Source organism: Danio rerio, chromosome 3 (genome assembly GCF_052040795.2).
Source record: "Danio rerio strain M-AB ecotype USA chromosome 3, GRCz13ab, whole genome shotgun sequence".
Taxonomy (NCBI): domain Eukaryota; kingdom Metazoa; phylum Chordata; class Actinopteri; order Cypriniformes; family Danionidae; genus Danio; species Danio rerio.
The window spans coordinates 35316279-35339485 of NC_141023.1; the positions used below are offsets into that span (position 1 = coordinate 35316279).

The following is a 23207-nucleotide window of genomic DNA, read 5'->3' on the forward strand; positions in this document are numbered from 1 at the left end:
GCTCCGTGCACATGAACAAAAGTACCAATCTGATTGGTGGAGAAGGTTTTGACATGGGGCGTCAAAACAAAAAAACGAGCATGAGGCATTTTTTTTTTAAAAATGAAGATTTTACGCCTGGTGTTTTCACTGTTTTGTGCGTTGATGTGCACGATTACATTGGCGCCCTTTATTTTTTCAAGAGGCGTTAAACGTCAACATAATATATAAGGTGTCAGAGATTGCACAATAATAATACTAATAAATAAAATTACACTGAAACAAGTTTAGCATAATTGAAACTGCCATTTTACATTCAGTTAAACTCTTAAGACTCTGAAAAGCAAAGTTGAAATATATTTATTATGGATAAATGTGTCTAAATACACAGTGTTTGCCTTGAAAGTGACAAGTTGACTCTAAGAAAGTGAATTACCCATTGTAACTTGTAAACTTAATATTTATATTTATGTACATATGAGTTCATTTACTTGATAATGTTAAGGCAACAGGTTTACTATTTTTTTTTAAAGTAAACTCAACTAATCGCTTTTTACAAGTAGAAGGCAAGTTGCAAAATGCCATTTTTTCAGTGTATGTAACTTTTAATGAATCCACAAACATATGGAGACCCGGAAGAGACGTGATGGTGAGGGAAAAAATGGGTGGAAGAAAAAAAAGCTGAGTGTGAAAAAAAAGGGTGGTAGAAAAAAAAACAGTGATAAGAAAATATATATATTTTTAGTTTTTGCGTTCCCTTGCAAAGATTTTTTGGGTTATCTTGCAAAACTTTTTTCCACAAACACTTCCTGTTCATTTCATACATTCCAACTCTACCATTTTTGTTGGGATTCTCACAACAAACATTCTATCCCTCTATCATCCTATCATTAAGTATTCTCCCTTATCTCTTATGTATTTTTAATCTTGAAAGCATGTTGAAATGGATATAAAAATGTCTGCATTCACTTTCTTTCCATTAAAATTTATGGACGCGCTCCGTATAAGAAACTGATCCCAGATCAGCTTCTGTACACGTCATTTAAAGTGACATCTCTGTTATCAAACAAGTGAAGAACAGCAAATGAATCTCTCATTTTGTTTTGTTTGATAACAGAGGTGTTACTGTAAGAATGCACAGATCTATAACGAAAGGATTCCATTACTTTAGTAACTGTTTGTGCTCATTTAAGAGAAAATGAGCTGTGTTTAAAATAAAACACACAGAACGGACTTGTTTACATATCATTAAGTGTATTTGTCTGTTTAAACACAAACCCGAATTCCAAAGTGTCCTGCACTTTACCTCCTCTTTTAATGACGTTTAAAGAAGCTGATTTGGGATCAGTTTATCATACAAAGCACGTCCGTCAGTCAGGGCTTATACATGCATTTACTGATTCAGAGGTTGCATTGGAAGGGTGATGATCAGTGCACAGCTTTAATGGAATGAAAGTGTATGCAGACATTTTTATGTTCATTTCAACGTGCTTTCAAGATTAAAAATATATGAGAAATATGGGAAAATATTAAATGATAGGATGATAGAGGGATAGAATGGTAAAATACGGTAGAATCCCGGCAATAATTAGATGGTTGGCATGTATGTCAAGTGAACAGGAAGTGTTTGTGGTTTTGCAAGATAACGCAACACATCTTTTTGAGGGTACGTAAAAATATTTATTGTACTATCACTCTTTTTTTACCCACCCATTTTTTTCTCCCACTCAGTTTTTTTTTTCTTCCACCATCTTGTCCCTTCCGGGTCTCCGTAGTAACATAAACAAACACATAAAAATGTAAAAATTTAAATATAAACATACCCTTGAGCATTCTCTTACTGGAAGAAAAACAGAAGGTTCTTAACTCCCAGAGGACTTTTAATTCATAAACATATAACTTTTCTGACTCTAGCAAGATTTGGCAGACATACAGTACTATGACAACACAAGCTCTTATAGTCTGTATTGATGCAGCACTTCACTGTTAATTAGAAAGGTGTTTGCTCAAATGGAGTAAACGGCTGCTCATCCATCACTGATCGCACACACTTGGTTTTTGGCAGCAACATCAGCTGGATCATGGGTAATAATCCAGACACATCTATCCCTCCTCTGCTTGCTAAACATTTATCTCCAACAAAATGTCATCAAACAAGACGATCCAACGTGGCAGTGCTGGTAATATCCGCAGCTGAAATATATCTCAGCTCTGCTGTTACTCTGTTGTTCTTTCTCACATGAAGACAGCGTTCATATCGTTTTATTAAAGGGGAAGCAAGACGACAGGCTCTTCTTTTCTCATAGATCAAATTTCTACCGCTGCTCCTCCACTGCTCCCAATTGCAGCAATGATCTCAGATTAGAAAGAACATTAAGCCTCTTATGAGGACACTTCAGATTTATTAGCACAAGATATCTGGTACGTCTACTTCAGAAGAGAGAAGACAAGAGAGTGCTACATATGGATATCATATGTTTGTATAATATACACCAGCAAAATATATATATATTTTTTAATCTGTTGGGTTGTAGGTCAAAAATTATATTCAATAATATGATTAATGTTTTTTATTGTTTAGTCAATATTTGGAGTAGATTAAAAATGTTTATTATAAAATTATTATAAGGTATTATGAGAAAGAGTGTTGTTCAATAGTTTTAGGACTAAATTTTGTGAAAGGTTTGAACCACTTCATACAGTATATAAATAATTCAAAAGTCTAATCAAAAGTCTAGTTACCTATTTAAGTTTCAGGAACAACAAATAACTTGACTTCTAGTTGATCATTTAGTATTAGAAGTGGCTTATATGAAAGGCGAAGGCCTCTTGATTACGCCTATTTTAGCTAAATAAAATATGATCATTCTTTGATTTTTAATGATTTAATTAGGACATTAAGGTCTGACTTTGCTTAGACAGTCTTGTTACTTAATAGAAATAATGTCCAGTATAGAATATAATGTCATGGTGCGATGGAAATTGTGCATGACTCCCATGAGTTTGGAGGACTGCATCCATAAATTTCTACAATGACTCAAATCACGTATTAATAAAGTCATCTGGAATGCCAAATAAAGCGTTCTTGCAGGACTCTCAGAGTTTATCAAGATTCAATGGATTCAATGCCTCCTCCATCTTACCCCATACATGCTCAATAATGTTCATGTCTGGTGACTGGATTGGGCAATCCTGGAGCAATCTTTGACCTTCTTTGCTTTCTGGAACTTTTATGTGGAGGCTGAAGTAAGAGAAGGAGTGCTATCCTGCTGAACAATTTGCCCCCTTCTGTGGTTTGTAATGTAATGGGTAGCACAAATGTCTTGATGCCTCAGGTTGTTGATAATGCCATCCACTCTGTAGATCTCTCACACACCCCCATACAGGATGTAACCCTAAACCATGATTTTTCCTTCTCCAAACTTGACTGATTTTTTTTAGAATCTTGGATCCATTGGGGTCCCACTAGGTCTTCAGCAGTATTTGTGATGATTGGGATGCAGATCAACAGATGAATCATCTTAAAAATCTACCTTCTGCCTTTTTTCCAAGTGATCAACTAGAAGTCAAGTTATTGACTATAGAATCGGCGATGCGACTTTTGTCAGGCAGTGTATTATTTATAATATACATATAATATATATATATATATATATATATATATATATATATATATATATATATATATATATATTATATTACATTTTAATACCACATTTATTTCATGAACAGAGTTAAAAGATGATTGAGATAGGCATTTACTGTTATTTAGATTTCATATTGTTGTTTATTTTTTTTTAAAAAACTAGCTAAACACATACTGTTGTTCTGAATGGTAAAGTATTTCTTTGTTTTAAATATAGTTTTTGATACTTCATATATATATATGTATGTATGTATGTATGTATGTATGTATGTATATATATATATGTATGTATGTATGTATGTATGTATGTATGTATATATATGTATATATATATGTATGTATGTATGTATGTATATATATGTATATATATATATATGTATGTATGTATGTATGTATATATATATATATATATGTATGTATGTATATATATATATATATTTGTTAATTTTATTAATTAATATATATATATAGTATATTTATGACTGCAGATATATAATTTACACTTTATTAAATTAATCTAAAGTGTATACCAAAACTTCTGCTTATACGCACAAAACTCTTTATACCCATAAAACTCACTATTTCAAGATGACATTAGTCTAAATCAAGTCAAAGTGTGGCTTTCACTGAATTGATTTGTTTTGTTTTATTGATTGGCAGCAATAACAGTAACCCTCAGCATATAAAACGTCTTAAGATGACGAATTGCTTGGGAGAAACTGCAGAGTTGCAGTTGAAGAAATGAAAAGTCATAATTAACTGATTGGGTTTAGACAGAACAATTAAGACTTTATTAATGCTCACTGAGTGTGCTAAAGAATTCAATGAAAGAGCAGCATCATTAATCCTGCCATTGAGTCGTAGCTGCACAAGCTGGGTGTTTTGAAGACATCAGCAAGAAGCAGGTTTATACAGGAGATCCGTTTTGATTCTCTAAGTAGTTGTCAAACTGTTCTCTCAAAAACAGCATTATCTGCTGAGCTAAAGTTGTGTGCTTCATTACGAATAAGTGTATTTATTATGTATTATATTATTTTATGTGGATCAGCAAAGTAATGTCAGCCTTTTTTTTTTAAACAAACCTTTAAGTGAAAACAGAAATTCTTCACTTTAGCTTACTTTTATGCTTTGACTAAATTGATGCATATGTCTCTTTCACTGAAGTCTCTCTTTTAAAGCAAATTGACCTTGGTGGTTAAAAACAACATTATGATACTTAAATAATGTATTTTTGAATCAAAATTGTCCTTTAATAGCTTGATCAAGGTAATGCGCAGCAATTCGCACATTAAAAGAAAATGTCAGATTTGCATTATTGTTAATTAGCAATTCATTTATTTATAGCATTGATATAACTGTTGTCATCTGGTTGCTTCTTTCTTTCTTTCTTTCTTTCTTTCTTTCTTTCTATCTATCTACAGATATCTCTGTCTGTTTGTCTATCTATAAAAACAATACAAATGTCTATTCATTAATTTTCTTCGACTTAGTCCCTTTATTCATCAGGGGTCGCCACAGTGGAAAGAACCACCAATTATTCAGCATATGTTTTGCAAACGGATTCCCTTCCAGCCACAACCCAGTACTGGGAAACACCTTTACACTCTCGCATTCACACACACACCCTATTGATAATTTAGCTTATTTAATTAACCTATAGCGCATGTCTTTGGACTGTGGGGGAAAACCCACACGAACATTGGGAGAACATGCAAACTTCAGACAGAAACACCAACTAGTCCAGCTGGGGATCGAACCGGTGAATGTTTTGCTGTGAGGCAACAGTGCTAACCACTGAACCACTGTGCCGCCCTATAATACAATACAAATATACAGAACAAAATAGAACAAAAGTCAAACCCCTGCAAATCCAAGCATGGCAGTTACATGGTAATAGTACTGTAAACAGAACCAAATTGAGCTTACATCAGATTCAACAGCTTTAAGTTGAAACAAAACATTTTACTAAGTTTAATTGATATAAACACCTATACTGTCGTGACTTATTGATCACTTATCATTTTTTACAGTGTGTGTTTTAGGTAATGTACAATGGGTCTACAAACCACATTGGATACACGCTTATTTGGTATGGCCCACATGGCCCACACGGAAACTGCGCGTGCAGAATTCCGCAGATTTTCTGCAGATTTCCACTAAATTCTGCAGATTTTTAGCCTATCATTGATTCTGTTTATTTACTTGAGTAAATGTGTGTAAATATATATTTATTCACTTTTTTAATTAATTACAGTAATATTATTGACTATTATGAAAATGTTCATCTGATTTATGTACAATACAGTTTGTACAGTAATATTTTCTGTCTTTTGGTAGATATATTATACGAGAGACTTGCTTTGTTTACCAAATAAAGTTAATCTAATTGGATTTGCATTTTAAACATTAAATAAAAGTTAAAAAGATAATATTTTTTATTTCACATATCAAGGTTTGAGTTATGATACTCTCAAAATAATTCCGCAGAAATCTGCAGATTTTTACCAAAATTCTCTGCTGAAATAGCAAAAAATGTCCGCAGATTCCATCTAGCCCTAGTTATGTGTAATGGTGAAATAAGGTGTGCATTTATGTGAAGCTTTGATGCTTTTAACTCAATGTGGGTGAAATAATGTCTGAATCGGTTCAACTCCCATCTCCTCCCTTCTCTCCTGTTTTGAAAAATGTTGCAGCGTTTTTTTAAATGTTGGTGAGTACTAGCCGCTTCTGTGACAGCTTCATGACTTCTGCAAAATAAGCACTTGTCACACTGCTACTAAAATAAATATCAGTCTAGAAAAAACAGACTCTGAACAAATCAATAAATGAATCTGGACAAATCACTTAGTGATATCATTGCCAAAACACATTAAAAAAATCCTAAAATAAATCAAATTCTCCTTTAAAAAATCTGAACGTACTCTAAATCCATATCCACATGTACATTTTCACATAGAATTTTCTAAACTAAGCTTTTCTTCCTTTTAAAATAAAAAATATATATATACACAATTTACATGCATATATATATGTCTACATGAAAATGCAAAAACGCCCTATCGATCTCAATCAAAGCATGCCAAAGCAACAGATGATGATTTACTTCAAATTGTAAAGTCCTGTTGGCCAATCAAAAGGGTTAATATTGATTTTGGTTGGCTGCCAACATGGTGCACAGGCCATTGCACAGACATGCATCTTGTAAACATCGGAGGGGGCTTTTTTTTTGAGAGACTGAAAGCTAAATCTGAGATTTTTTTTATTGAGAAAAAGACGAAGCCCCTCCACACATAGTCAAGCAGCAACTCTATGGTTGTCAGGTCATGGGAGACCAACTCTGAGCCCACCTAGAAGCGAAAAACAAACAGGCTTGTTAAGATCCTCAATTCATTTCAAAGCTGTTCTGGAATGTGGTAGAGATTCAGCACAAGAGATGACGAGTTGAGATTATTGTGGTGAACACAGTCTCACAGCAGATGGCAGTAATGTTGCAATCTTCGCTGAATGCTTATTTCAGATACCGCTTATCTCAGAATCCACCGAAAGCCTCTCTTTTCTGCTGTGGCTGTGCTGGGCCTCAAATCTGACCGCAGTAAGAGTGTGTTTGTGTGGCTGTCAGTGCCAGTGACCTTCACACTGAGAGCCTGTGGCACTAAGATGCACAGCCTTCACAAATCTGTCCAAAACAATGTCACAACAAGACTTTAAATCAGGCCCTAGTGTGCGCCCCATTTACAGGGCCTTTGTTTTTATTGCTCCTGCAGACGACACCGGAAGGGCTGAGAATCCTTCTGTCTCCATCAAGCCCCTGATTTTCCTCATGCTACGCTGCTTCTCTTTTATGCAATAAGTTTCAAAATTCTTCTCAACAGTGTCCTACCATCATGTAATTTAAATATACACTATACACTTTTACACTCAAACTCAATGTATTGGAGGAGGTGTGTAGTGCCGTCCCAAATGGAACATAAATGTTTTTTTTACTAACCAGAAAGTCAAACCATTTTAACAGTTACTTAATTTTTGCCAAATTAAAGGGAAATATATTACTAAACTACCAAATAGGATGCATCATGCCAACTCTTTCTCACGGCAATTCGTAACTTTTTGATTTAGCGGCTATGTTACGATAACCAGCGATCATTCACTGGAGATCGCTGGTTTCCTCTTTCTTCATGAACCTCACTTCCGCATTCCCCAGGACTACATTTCCATACATGCACTTCTTCCAATCACGCATGCCTGGTCACTCATCTTCCTGATTACATCACCAGCTGAAACCTGTTACAGAGACTGATTACACACAGTATTTAAGCAGCACACACACTCATTCACATTGCCGAGTCTTGTCTACTGTTTGGTGACATTTCTACGCGTTTCTCCCGATCTTGTTTCTCCGTGTCAGTTCCTAGCTTAGTTTCCTTGTTATCCTGTTTAGCCGCCAGCCTTTCGACCTTTTGCCTGTTTACCGACTTCGACTCTGGATTTGCCCGTATATGCCTGTTCATACCTGCTTTGACCATTGCTTGTCTGACCAACGAATAAACCTGCATTTGGATCTTACCTTCAGTTGTTTGTATCTATCCCGAATCACAACAGAAGACTCGGCCACATTATGGATCCAGCAGTGTTTTTGGTCCGTCTACGCCAAGGTAATCAATCCCTCGAGAACCACATCCAGTGTTATTTGGAGATCGCTAACACCACTGATTTACCAGACTGTATGCTCATTGACTTTTTTATTTATGGGCTTAATGAGCCGCTAAAGAGCACACTTTCAAGTGTTCGTTCTCGAGGGACTTTCTCTGAATTTTTGGACTATGCTCTACGCACTGTGGACTCGTCCTTCACCGTAGGTGAGGTGAAGGAAACTCCTAAATATTTTTTGGGGAGGGGCAGTGTACAGCAAGACCAGATAACACCGGGGCTTGCTGCTCATTCCATCACCACACTCCCAGCTCAGAAAATGGCCGCATCTAGTCCTTCAGCTCACAAGATGGCCGACTCCAGTCCTCCAGCTCACAATGTGGTCACAACCAGCCTTCCAGCTCACAATGTGGTAAACGCCAATCTGCCACCAGCTCACAAGATGGTTTCCTGTTCCTTGTCCGTCCCTGCCTTAGTTCCTGTTCTAGTTCCTGAAGTGCCATCAACTGAGCCCCCAGAATGGTCACCACTACCTGAGTTACCAGACCTGCCAGACCTTCCAGAGCTGCTAGACACTCCAGTGCTGCCAGACCCTCCAGAGCTGCCAGACCCTCCAGTGCTGCCAGAGCTGCCAGACCTTCCAGAGCTGCTAGACACTCCAGTGCTGCCAGACCCTCCAGAGCTGCCAGACCCTCCAGTGCTGCCAGACCCTCCAGTGCTGCCAGACCCTCCAGTGCTGCCAGACCCTCCAGTGCTGCCAGACCCTCCAGTGCTGCCAGACCCTCCAGAGCTGCCAGACCCTCCAGTGCTGCCAGACCCTCCAGTGCTGCCAGACCCTCCAGTGCTGCCAGACCCTCCAGTGCTGCCAGACCCTCCAGTGCTGCCAGATCCTCCAGCACAGCCAGAGTCTACGCCGCAGCCAGAGCCGACGCCGCAGCCAGAGCCGACGCCGCAGCCAGAGGCTACGCCGCAGCCAGTGTCCACGCCGCAGCCAGAGTCCACGCCGCACCCAGAGTCCACGCCGCAGCCAGAGTCCACGCCGCAGCCAGAGTCCACGCCGCAGCCAGAGTCCACGCCGCAGCCAGAGTCCACGCCGCAGCCAGAGTCCACGCCGCAGCCAGAGTCCACGCCGCAGCCAGAGTCCACGCCGCAGCCAGAGTCCACGCCGCAGCCAGAGTCCACGCCGCAGCCAGAGTCCACGCCGCAGCCAGAGTCCACGCCGCAGCCAGAGTCCACGCCGCAGCCAGAGTCCACGCCGCAGCCAGAGTCCACGCCGCAGCCAGAGTCCACGCCGCAGCCAGAGTCCACGCCGCAGCCAGAGTCCACGCCGCAGCCAGAGTCTACGCCGCAGCCAGAGTCTACGACACAGCCAGAGTCGACGCTGCCGCCTGAGCTTCCTGAATGGCCGCCGCCTCCTGAGCTTCTTGAATGGCCGCCGGCTGAGCCTCCTGAATGGCCGCCGCCTCCTGAGCTTCTTGAATGGTCGCCGCCTGAGTTTCCTGAATGGCCGCCCCCCAAGCCTCCTGAATGGCCGCCGCCTCCTGAGCTTCTTGAATGGTCGCCGCCTGAGTTTCCTGAATGGCCGCCCCCCAAGCCTCCTGAATGGCCGCCGCCTCCTGAGCTTCTTGAATGGTCGCCGCCTGAGTTTCCTGAATGGCCGCCGCCCAAGCCTCCTGAATGGCCGCCGTCTGCTGAACTTCCTGAATGGCCGCTGCTACCTAAGCTTCCTCAATGGTCACAGCTTCATGTTCCAGGCCCTCCGCAGCTCCACGCTCCAGGCCCTCCGCAACTCCACTCTCCGGGTCTTCCGCAGCTCCACGCTCCAGGCTCTCCGCAACTCCACTCTCCGGGTCTTCCGCAGCTCCACGCTCCAGGTCCTCCATTGTCAAACAATCCAGGACCACGACAGCTCTACTCTCCGGGTCTTCCGCAGCTCCACGCTCCAGGCCCTCCGCAACTCTACTCTCCGGGTCTTCCGCAGCTCCACGCTCCAGGCCCTCCGCAACTCTACTCTCCGGGTCTTCCGCAGCTCCACGCTCCAGGCCCTCCGCAACTCCACTCTCCGGGTCTTCCGCAGCTCCACGCTCCAGGTCCTCCATTGTCAAACGATCCAGGACCACGACAGCTCTACTCTCTGGGTCTTCCACAACTCCACGCTCCGGGTCTTCAGCAGCTCCATGCCCCAGGTACGCTCCAGCTGCATGGTCCTGGCCCTCCATCCCTCCCCCTGTTCCGCCTCCGCTCCACCTCCCGCCTGAACTGTATTTGGAGCGTCTGGAAGCCGCTCTTTAGAGGGGGGGCTATGTTACGATAACCAGCGATCATTCACTGGAGATCGCTGGTTTCCTCTTTCTTCATGAACCTCACTTCCGCATTCCCCAGGACTACATTTCCATACATGCACTTCTTCCAATCACGCACGCCTGGTCACTCATCTTCCTGATTACATCACCAGCTGAAACCTGTTACAGAGACTGATTACACACAGTATTTAAGCAGCACACACACTCATTCACATTGCCGAGTCTTGTCTACTGTTTGGTGACATTTCTACGCGTTTCTCCCGATCTTGTTTCTCCGTGTCAGTTCCTAGCTTAGTTTCCTTGTTATCCTGTTTAGCCGCCAGCCTTTCGTCAGTCATTTCGTTCATTTTGCCAAAATATTATTAAAATGTTACAAGTTGCTTTAAAACACATCTACAACTAGCCCAAACATTGATCACACTACAAAAAATCATAACTAGAATGCTATAAGAAAGAGGAAATAGTCATTTATTGTTTACCTGGTCTTTTGTCTATGATGTCAGCTCACCTCTTCTGACATGTCTTCAAATTTGAGTGGTTTGTTCACGTAAGCTTAACTATTGCACACGGTCTGAGGCAAAAGGAGCCATGCTTAGTTCACCTTTCGAGTCTTCTCGTTTCTGAGTCGTTCGTTTATTACGTGACAGCATGTAAAAATAGATGACGAAACCCAAGGACTTGAGAATTGAACGGACCAAATCTTTTTCTGGCTCTAAATGCATATGACTGTTTTTCCTGTGATGAATGAACGACTCAAACCCAATAAAAGACTCGAAAAATGAACTAATCTTCTACTCCACCTGCACAAATGTGCGCATGTGTAAATCACTCCATTGAGTCATACAAAAGATTTGTTCAAAATGAACGAATCGTTCAGGAACGACCCATCACTATTTGCCATTAAACTGACAAAACAAAAAATTGATAGGTTTCCTTGTGAGATCAGGCTGGTCATGAGTAACTGCATTCACCATCAGAAGGCAGTGTAATCAATTATGTGGGAGAATTTTGCTTGATCATTTCAAAAAAAAAAAATCCAACCTTAGTGCTTAATATTCCACACATCTGTTTATTGGTTGAATAAGTACATCATCCAGGTGTTTAAAGTGCACTTATTTTTACAATTTTTGGCGTGAATGTGCGTGCGTAAAATTATTAATACTACAAAACGGCGTAGAATACTGCATAACAATACAATTTTGCAAACACGGTAAGTTTAAATGCAAAAATCAGATCTCTTCATTCTAATAAAAGGTTCTTGTGAAACTACACAATGTTGAGAAAGATACCTCAAACCACAAAGCTTATTCAGTGGAGATGTGATAGTATTTTTAGGATTAGAATTATTCATTCAATATCCTGGATGATTATCATACAAAAATAAACAAACAAACAAAACATACACTCTAAAAAGTTCTTTTTAAAATAACCCTTAAAAATAATAACATAAATTATCTAATTAAATTACTTGAATAAGATAAACTGACAAGACAATTCTTTTCATTTTTTTGTCATTATATATACAGTATATATATATATATATATATATATATATATATATATATATATATATATATATATATATATATATATATATATATATATATATTTTTTTTTTTTTTTTTACTTCACTTCAATTAATTTTTATAGGGTGACAAGGTGACTCAGTGGTTAGTACTGTCATCTCACAGCAAGAAGGTCGCTGGTTCTAGTCCCGGCTGGGTCAGTTGACATTTCTGTGTGGAGCTTGCATGTTCTCCCCATGTACGCGTGGGTTTCCTCTGGGTGCTCCGGTTTCCCCCCAGTCCAAAACCAAGAACTTTAGGTGAATTGGGTAAGCTAAAATTGGCTGTAGTTTGTATGGGTGTTTCTCAGTGATGGGTTGCAGCTGGAAGGGCATCCGCTGTGTAAAACATATGCTGAATAAGTTGGCGGTTCATTCCGCTGTGGAGACCCCTGATGAATAAAGGGACTAAGCCGATGGAAATGAATGAATGTCTAAATTTTATTCAATCCACTACAATTCAGAATAATATGTGGTAACTGCTTCATGGTAACTGCTTTAGTAACACACTGGCAACCAAATAGAATACCATGGGAATAACATAGCAATTCCTTCAGCAACCACAAAGAAAAGAAAAAAAACTAAAGCAACTGCTTAAAATAGGCTGGTCACCACACAGAAACCCTCCAGAAACTGACTAGTAACACTCTAGCAACCACCTACTACACCATAGCAACCACTTAACAATTCCCCAGTGCCCACTCAGAGACTTTTAGCAAGTGCCGAACATGTCAAGGCAACACCTTAGCAATGACCCTGGCAATCACACAGAAAACTCTAGCAACCACCAACTACTGTAGCAAAGCCCTGTGCCTACATGGATTACCCTAGCAATTGTCTAGTGACATCATAGCACTCACTTACTGTATACCAATGCCAAAGCAACAATCTAGCAACCACCTGGCAATGTTCTAGTGACCATGCGGACACATAAATAACTCCTTTTTGTAAGAGCTCCCTACAATACCACTCAGTTCTCTAAAATCAGCAAACACACACAGTCATGCATCTTTGTCATTTTGTTCCAATTTTCATACACTTTTTGCTTCATATTAAAGTTTGTGATATTGTAATTCTCCTCATCGCAGGTTGATTTGGTTAATAGCATGTACAGCTTTTATACAATCTTTTTAGTCACTCTCTGTAGCAAGTGCCAAGCAACATCAGGGTTTGGAAACATGTATGATAGAGTTGCCAACCATCCCATATTAGACATTTTGGGCCTATTTGATTTGGTCTATACGCGACCTGCCTCATCCTATTAGATGACTGTTACTGTATGCTGATTTAACCACACAACAGCAGAAGTGTAAATGATGGCACTTAAGGATGATGCATCTATAAGGGGAAACTATTGTGTGTTCAGGAGAGTTTAGAGGGTATTTTCCATTTAGATGATCTTCATTTCATTTATTCATTTTCCTTCAGCTTTGTTCCTTATTTATCAGGGATCACACAGCGAAATGAACTGCCAACTTATCCAGCATATGTTTTACACAGTGGATGCCCTTCCAGCCTCAACTCAGTACTGGGAAAATGATCTCCATGTAATTCATATTACTGTAAATACCAGTGCAGCTGATTTTTTTACAGCAGTAACCACAGAAACACTGTTGTTTCTGCTGTTCTAAAAAGGGACACCTGCTGTCAGAGAGTGAGTCTGCTTTTTCACAGTTATCATTACATTGTTTCTTTATGTTTTGCACTTTTTTAATCAGAATCTGCCAATTCGATTGCAAAAAACTCTCATTAATCAGTCAGAATTGGTTATGAAAAAACAATATCAGTCAAGATGTGACCCTGGACCACAAAGTAATAAGTGTCAATATTTTGAAATTGAGATTAACCTGAAAGCTGAATAAATAAGCTTTCTATATATGGATTTCTATATAAGCTATATCTATGTTTGTTTTTTAAGACTATATTTGGCTGAAATACAAGTGTGATTTATTTATAATCTAATTTCGAGAGGAGCAAGTGCTTATGATGGAGCACGGCTGGTCCAGCATTAGCTAATACACCATCCACCAATCAGTCAGTTTCTAACTTACTATACATTTTTTTTTTGCCTCAGTATCTTCATTTTGAAGAATCTCCCCTTCCACCCCTACTCCTCCTCTCTTACTAGACAGGGTGGCACAGCAGCACAGTGGTTAGAACTGTTGCCTTACAGAATGAACATCACTGGTTCAAGTTCTTACCAGTCCAGCCAACGTTTTGTGTGGAGTTTGCATGTTCTCCCCATGCTCATGTGGGTTTTCCCCAGGTTCTCCAGTATCCTCCACAGTGCAAAGACATGTGACATAGGTGAATTAACCAAACCAAATTGCCACTATAGACAAGTCAGAAGCATATTTTCATTGCAATTCATAAGCAAGGGAGTCAAGAGATCTAGCCGAGCTCAAACTCCCCTCTCACCCTACTATCGGGAGGGAGCTAAGGGTGAACTATAGAAATATTTTAAAATCTGAGATTTGAGGGTTAAAAAAGCAAATATTACAATAATTTCCACCTTTAATTTTTAGCAATGCACATTACTAATCATACAATTACTGTTATATATTTACAAGTGGAAATTTACAAAATGTCTTCATGGAACATTACCTAATTACTTATTATTCTAATTATTTTTGGCATAAAAAGGTAAAAATACCAATTTTGACCCATACAAAGCATTTTTGGCCATCAAACTAATAGTTCAACTCAGACCAGAGAGTCCAGCAGCTCTTACCAAAAATATACCCCTGCAACTTAAAAGGTCTTGTGATCTAGGGCCACATATGTTGCTTGAAATATTCAGTTTCGTCCCTTATTTTAAGGTGACAAATTTGGCAATCCTATTGCTTTATCCGCTTGTTTAGTGGTGACGTAAGAATTTGAATTTCAAGCCGCTACTCATTTAAATTGGGAAAATATTTGTTTATGACCACTTTTTAGTCATATCACACCTTAAAGTGAATTTTATATATAATCATGGTGTACACAATGCTACCAATATTAATTAAAAATTTATTACTTTCTGGGCATCGGATAAGAGGAGAGAGGGAGAGAGAGAGAGAGAGAGAGAGAGAGAGAGAGAGAGAGAGAGAGAGAGAGAGAAAGTATTACAATACATCGCTTTCTAAATGTTTATTTTTACCATCTCTCCCCATTCAGTTTGACACAATTAACAAACAGATTAACAGTTAACAATGTAAGATTCTAGCTAATACATGTACATTTTTATTTTTTTAAATATATATTTTTATTGGTGTTTAACAAGACCATATATAGTATTAAAAAAAACAAAAAAATAAAAAATAAAAAAATTATGAATTATAAACAAACATATCCTCTGTGAGAAATAAAAATAATAATAATTAAAAAATAAATATAAATAAAAAATAATTGAAAAAAATAATTAAGCAAGCTTGCAATAAAAGTATAGTGAGAGTACTCAGAAAGTCGCGAGCTGTCAAAGACAGGGCATTACTCTGCCTTTCAGCATGAGCCTCCAAGTTTAGCGTGTTTCCTCATTAAACGCAACGAAAGCGTATGCTTCGCGTTGTTGTGTCAGAATCCTTTTAAAAATAAAGTAATACTTTAGGACGCTTAGTTTAAGCAAATTTGATGAAAGTGATCATGCGCGTTGAATCTGAGGGGAGTCGTATCAGTATGGAAGGCCGTTGGGGCCAAAACGTCTGCAGCGCGTTGTGTGTGTGTCTGTGTCAGGCCTGTTGAGGGGGGTTGCGCGCGAGACGTACCTGTAGGACGGTGGGGGTGAGTTGCGCGGGACATAGGCTACCTGAAGAGCTAGGAGGGATGCGAGGGAGATGGGGTGTGCACGACCGGTTTGCGAGAAATTATCATTCATTTGCGGGCATTTGGGAGTCTCTGTGCTCTTGCGGGATACTCCTAGTCTTAGCAACTGGATGAATGTAAAGGAGGATTAAGCAAAATTGATTCTACTCTATAACTAATGTTCTCAATTCACAGCAATAAAACTTTACAATGAGTGCAACAGTTTGTATTCTATAGTTTATGATTATAATTTTTCATTTTCCATATCTGCAATTCCTGTATTTTGGCATTTTTTTGCAGTCCACTTAGAATCCAACATGGAAATCAATGTTTTCTTTATTGGCATTGATTGTTTTGAAATTTAAATGTCATTAACATGCCTGTGTTTTAATTTCTTTAATTAATATGGCTGTCAAGCCAGGATCTTGATTGTTTATTGTGAGTATGTTGTTTACATGAAGAAATCTGTGCTACAAGTTAAACAAAAATTCTACTAAACAATTATATTTAGAATTTTAATTCTAATAAACAATTATATTTTGAATTTAAATAGTTTTTGTCTTGCGTTTACATTAATTTTTTACATTTGAATAGCCAAAATTACAAGTTTCAGTATTTTAAATCACGATTAATTTATTTTATAAATTAAATATTTATTTTATTAAATTAAATTTAATATATTAAATTTAATATATATATATATATATATATATATATATATATATATATATATATATATATATATATATATATATATATATATATATATATATATATATATATATATATATATAAAATATATGTTTTTTTAATACATGTAAAATTTAACTCATTACTTTCATAATCCCACTGGATGCAAAATATTAAAGCTAGTGTAAGGGAGGACATTATTGATTCCATTTCAAGGTATAAAGTCATTTTAAAGCTTCACAGAACACCACTCCTCAAACTGATGTTTCAACTCAAACCAGAAAGTCCAGCAGCAGCCTGCACTCCATTTTCTCAGCACCGCTCTATTCTCCACTCAACAAACAATATAACTTCATCTCTGTGTGGCAATAGTCTACGGAGAAGGAATTAATACATGCATCTTGCTGATTCATAAGTGAGCTCGGCCTGAGCAAGGCTGCATGTGTAAATAAACACGCCGTATATGAGAATTGGGTCTGAATGGAGGTATCCATCAGTTTAGACTTACAGCCTTCATTTCCTTAAAGCCCATGAAGCAGATCGGCAATGATGAATGCAGCCGTTGTACGGTGACAGTGATCAATAGAAGAAATTCTTTAATTATTCTGCCCGTTTCACAGCTTGACAGACCACAGCAAAATAAAACAGGCTTTGATCTATGGATTAGTGGGCTCAAAGCAGGACAGACCCTGCTGTATTTTGTATTTTGTAAGTTAGCATGACTAGTGGGTGTGCTGTTTTGATTGGGTTAAGGCTGCCTTTGACTAGTTTTGTTAGATGATGTTTGTGTATTTGCACCTGACTGCATATGTGTGAGAGTGCGTCAGTGTGTCTTTGCCTGTCCGTCTGCACATGTGAGAATGCGTGAGTGTTTGTGGCAGCCTGCCCGTCCACCGTCAGTGTTTTTACCATGTGTGAGGTGCAAATTCTGTAAAATTCTGCTGTTGTGTCATTGAATATAGGGCGAATACTGAAAACACGCCCAAACACAAGCACACACACACAATAAGAATCTGCTGATTTAAAGGGCACCTATGATGAAAATCAACTTTTGTAAGCTGTTTGAACAGATCTGTGTGTAGGTATAGTGTGTCTACTGCCATAATGGAGTGCTAGAATCCAAATGCCAAGATAGGATCCAAATGCCAGTGATTTTGAAGCCCAGCGCAACAAGACATAGGAATGTGATTTTTCCCGCAGACCGAATTGTTTGACAGGTGCCATGTTTCTATTATAACATGTACACAGTCTATAATAATGTCCACATAACTTTTTTTGCAAATAAACTGAGATTAAAATATCTGTTCCAACTCTCTGTGATTTTTATAAGTTTATTTAGTTTAAAACGTTTTTTTTTTTTTTTTTAAACAGTGCATGTTTGTAATAAAGACAGTAAAATTGCTATGCAATTCTTTACCACTATAATCACCATGGCTGAATGGTGTCAGTAAACGTTAATATATGTGTGTGTTTACTGCAAATGGCATTTGTGTGGAACTCATCATTTCAGAAAGGCTTGAATAAACTCCACCACAAATACATCAAATAAACTTACTTGTTTTTTATTTTATTTTTTTTACTAATAAGCTGTATTTCAGCTTCATCCGAGTCTGTCTCTGTCACTGTGCTGTTTATCTGACATAAAGCATGATGAGATGCAGACGTGCACATGTGAACGGTGGGCAGACAGAAGCAGTTCATTTGGATTTAAAGCCACAGGCTACAAAAACAGCTACAATGTATTTAGACACTAAAATGGATAGATTCTGGAGACTATAATAAAGTATCTGATGAGTATTTTGTGCTGTAACTTTACAGACACATTCTGGAGACACCAAAGACTTATCTTACATCTTGTAAAGGAGGTAAAATAGGTGACCTTTAACTTTTATGAGTACTTTCCAGCCTAAAAGTTTTTATACTTATGCAGGTACATTTAGCATTTGAAGGCATACCCTTCTTTTAGTCAAATGAGTGTTGCCCACTGATTAAACACTGATGTAAAACTCCACACTGATGAAGGAAAACCTAAACATTCACAGAGTTTGTGATTAAGAAGAAGTTGTTTCTTCATGCAAAGTAGACATAAGGATTGAAATTAATTGTAGAGTAGTGGGTAATTTTTTACCCAGAGGGTGAATGGAGTATACAAAAAATGACAGGAGGATTAAGCTCTTTTGCTTTGTCTGGTTCAAGCCAAAAAAAAAAAAAAAAAAAATGAATACAGAAAATGATACATTTAGGCCATTCACAAGGGGTGTGAGAGTCAACGCTTCCCATTTACTTTGAATGGGTGATGTCAAGCGTTGCCAAACTAAATTGTGGATTCGTCACGCCTTCCGTCAAGTGTTTATATTTTGCGACAAAATTTACCTTTAACACTCAAAACATTGTTAAATTACATGTGGATGTTGTACATACAGTATGTACCTGCATTAAAAAATTGTTCAAATTACTTATTTAAATTGAGCTAGAAAATAAACACAATTTTTGAGTTTTGGGGGACAACTTAGTTAATTTTTGTTCAATTCACTTACATTTTATTAAATCTAAAAAAAAACTTGATTCCTTCATGTTGTCCCAACACAAATCAATCATGTGGAACCCAGCATTTTTACAGTGTGTGATGGTGTTTTTATCATTTGAGAACTCTTAAAAAACATTTTAAATTAATCTAAACAGCAGGAATTTATCTGTGAAATAAGATCTGCGCAAGAAGAAAAGATTTCAGACATCTAAACTTAACTTTAGCAGGTAACATTGAGAGCAAAAATGGTATGCTTGACCATTTTTTCCTTTTTAAGGTTGCATCTTTTGACAACATATACTATGCTTTGATTGTTTAAAGGTTGCATTCCTATTTCTTCGAGTTAAAATTCAGTAACATTCAGAGAACTGATAATAACTTTGAAGTGGTCTCTTAATATTTTACAGAGATGTATATTTTATTTATAATAGCATATTTGAGTGATTTCTAAAGAATTGTGAGCCACTGAAACCAGCGTAATTTGACATCACATGAATAAAGTATGCTGAAATTCATATATTCATATTCATAGAGCACAGTTATTTTAATGCCTAACTATATTTCAGTAATTTCAAGAGTACTGTACTTACTCCAGTTATTCCTAACACTTGTCAAACTTCTAGTTTGCCAACAATATAAAAGACAGATAAAGAAAAATAAATAAGAAAAATAAATCTGAATCAAAGCATTGTCTCAACACTGAATAATTCATTTAAAAAAAGAACTAAAGGCTCATATGTTTTATAAGTCACAATGTTTTTTATGTGTATCTAACACGATGATATATGAAAAAATTCACAGAGATTCTTTTTATCTCGGCTTGACTAGCTCCACTAGTATTGAATCCGTTTTATGCCATTGTTTCATTCAGCTGCGTCAACAGAAATAACTGACCATGCAGCACTAGAAAACATTGGTGCTTTAACGCAGGTGGCTTTCAGCTCTGTGCCAAACCACAAACCACCATTTGCTCTACTGTACATCTCAACTGAGTCTTCTTTTCAGTTGTGCTGTAGTCAGGTAAATCTACAATAGAGTACATGATTAACAACTGATATATACAGCAATGCTTTATACATTTATATACACAAAAAAAAAAGATGGAACAAAGCAGCCCAACAAATGGCTGATTCATCTCTCTTTGACGATGACACAAATAACACACTGCCACAAATAACACAATGCTCTCTGCCTCAGAAATAAACTGAATCAAAGGGAACAGACATCAAGGGTGGAGTTATTGAATGTGGCAGGACCAATTTGGATAAGAGCAAATATACTTTTCATACTCTCATAATCTAGTTAGACTTCACCAGCCATCGACATTCAGTAATAATGTATGCAGTGTTTACAGTCCCACAGACAGCTACGCCACATGAAATGTATACTATGAAAAATTGGGCTCTCTATCACTAGCTTTGAGTGTAGTATACCTTTTTCTTTTGCATAACTTTAGAGCAGAGATGCCCAAAGTAGGGCCTACGGGCAAAAGTTAGTCTATTGTAACCTTTGATTTGGCCAACCATCTCATCTGAGAGTAGAGTAAGAATGATAGAGAGGGTTGGGACAATTGCCTTTCAAAAAGTCATTTCTAATTTTACGTAACCTTTTTAGCGACAAAAACTGAACAATTAAATGTTTCAATTAAATTTGGTAAATAAATCTGCTTTTTTTTTCTTTTAAATGTAAATCTTCTCACACAGAGGACTACGCAGAAGACATCGGTGAGCATATCAAGGCAAAAACTAATGTATCTGTGATAAATTTGATTGTTTTGCTTTTACAATAAGCTCATTATTAAATGTGAAAAAATAACATATTAGTTAATATAAGCAATGTTTTCTAGTCATATTTAAATATTATTAAATAAATTAATAAATTAGGCAACTATATTTACCTCTGCCCCACTGGCCTCAATCAAGTTTGTTTTTTGGCTCTTCATAAGAAAAAGTTTGGGCACCCCTGCTTTATTCTTCCCACTAATTCAGATCCAATGATTATTATTTAAAACAAAATTGTAGGCCTTTTGTTTTTGTATCACTTGGATATTTTAGCATTATATTGAATCAGGTTTTTCAATGGTTTAGATCTTAAATTTTAGTTTTTAACAACGATAAAGCTAAATGAAGACTTATTTTTAATCTCTCATTATTGTAATCCATTTTTAAGTACAAGAATCTTCTGACTAAGGATTATCCATTTGTCTACTTTCTTTTGAGTGATACAATTTAAAAGTAACAATTGTCTTTTAAAGGGCACCTACTTTACCCCTTTTTCAAGATTTAACATAAGTCTTTTGTGTCTCCAGAATGTGTCTGTAAAGTTGCAGCTCAATCAGATTATTTATTATACCTTTTTAAATCTCTGAGAATTTTAGCTGTTTGGACACTGTAGCTGTTTTTGTTGCCTGTGCCTTTAATGCAAATGAGCCGTTCCCATGTGCGTGTAGCCTTCTTGTAGATAAACAGCACAGTGACAGACAAGAATGAAGCAGATCTCTCTTAGTACAGTAAGAACTTTCCCAACTGTTTTTTGATGAGTTTGTTGTTGAGTTAATTCAAGCCTTTCTGCAACGTGAGTCTCACACAATGTCATTATAAAGTTTGCACATGGGCACGCATGAAAACACACAGATTTAGCTTTGCACTATTTTTGCACAGCAAATGTGACATGATACACATTAATATCCATTGATGTATGGACATCCGTTATGTTAAAATGAACCTGATTAAACGTCCACAAATCGGGATTGAAGCGTCTTCTTTTATAATTGTACTGAAACTATGCGGCTGTGATGATGAATTACATAGCAATAATACTGTCTTTATTACAAACATGCACTGTTTTAAAAACGCTTTATACTGGTAAAACTCATTCTTGAGGTGCTGCTAATCACAGAGAGCTGAGATCTTTTATTCCCAGTCGCTTTGCACATGTCCTGTCTTGTGGGTATGATTATATGCCATTCTACCGAGACATGTTAATACGCGTCTGTCAATCAAGTCAGTGGGCGTGGAAACCGCACTCCTACATCACGTTGCGATGGGCCTCAAAATAGGAGGGATGTGGATCCTGTTTTAACGTTATGAAATTTAAAAAAAGAAACTTATTGTGTTTCTATCACTCCAATATGACTGTGGACACACTATACCTACACACAGTTCTGCCCAACCTGCTTACAAAAGTTGGTTTCCATCAAAGGTGCCCTTTAATATTTGGTGTAAAGAGTGTGATTGTGATAACTTTATGAAAACTTTGTTTTTAAAATATAAAAGCATAGAATGTTCAAACTAAAACCGCAATGACGTGAAATAAAGGTAAACTGGATAAACTGAAAAAAGATGACTAGGAAAGATGGCTGGATAAAAGAAAAGTTTTTCTAAACCAGCAAGTGCGTATAAGCTCTAGCAGATCCAGAATATATTTGGCAGTCAGTCAGGAACGATCATGTTTACAAGAGTCTGCCACATGGAGCCGTAAAAGTCCTTATATGTCCCACTCACCCATCAGTGTCCTGAAAGTTGACATTCACCCTCTTGGCCGAGCCCAGCAACTCTAAAAAGAGAAGAGAAGAAAATAGGGAGAAGTATGACTAAAAAGCCACTGGAGGAGAAAGTACATTTTACAATATGTTATCATATGCTGGGACATTCCATACAGCTCCTGTAGCTAAAGTCAAAAAGAACATCGTTCACACACATCTGTGAAACTGACTAAAATGTGTTGTAAACATGCCAGGAACTTATTTGGTGATGTTACTTTGTAAAAAATTTATTTGTACACTTAGAAAAATATACTTTGGATTTATTTCATTTTTTGTAAGGTAATTGGTTGCAAACAATTTATATGGGTAAAATTTACACAAACAAAGTTGAACTTTATTAAATTTAATTTGTTTGTTTAAATTCAGCCCATATAAATTGTTTGCAACCAGTTACCTTAAAAAATGTAGCAAATCTAATGAAAGATTATTTTAGAGTATCTGCATGCAGGCTATACAGTCTTCGGGTTTGTTTTTTGTATCTCGCCTTAAAAAAAATCTAAGGGTGCTTTCACAATAGTAGATTGACT

General features: G+C 37.5%; 1 protein-coding gene across 26 annotated transcripts in view; it reads right to left on the reverse strand.

The window, feature by feature from the left end:
* caskin1 (CASK interacting protein 1) overlaps window positions 1-23207 on the reverse strand; it is a 149424-nt gene that overhangs the window by 48176 nt on the left and 78041 nt on the right. For all 26 annotated transcript variants that reach the window (XM_087244806.1, XM_087244802.1, XM_087244803.1 and 23 more), the window contains exon 2: window positions 22640-22691. In XM_087244806.1, the coding sequence (XP_087100932.1) occupies window positions 22640-22691 (52 nt within the window). The remainder of the gene's footprint in view (window positions 1-22639; window positions 22692-23207) is intronic.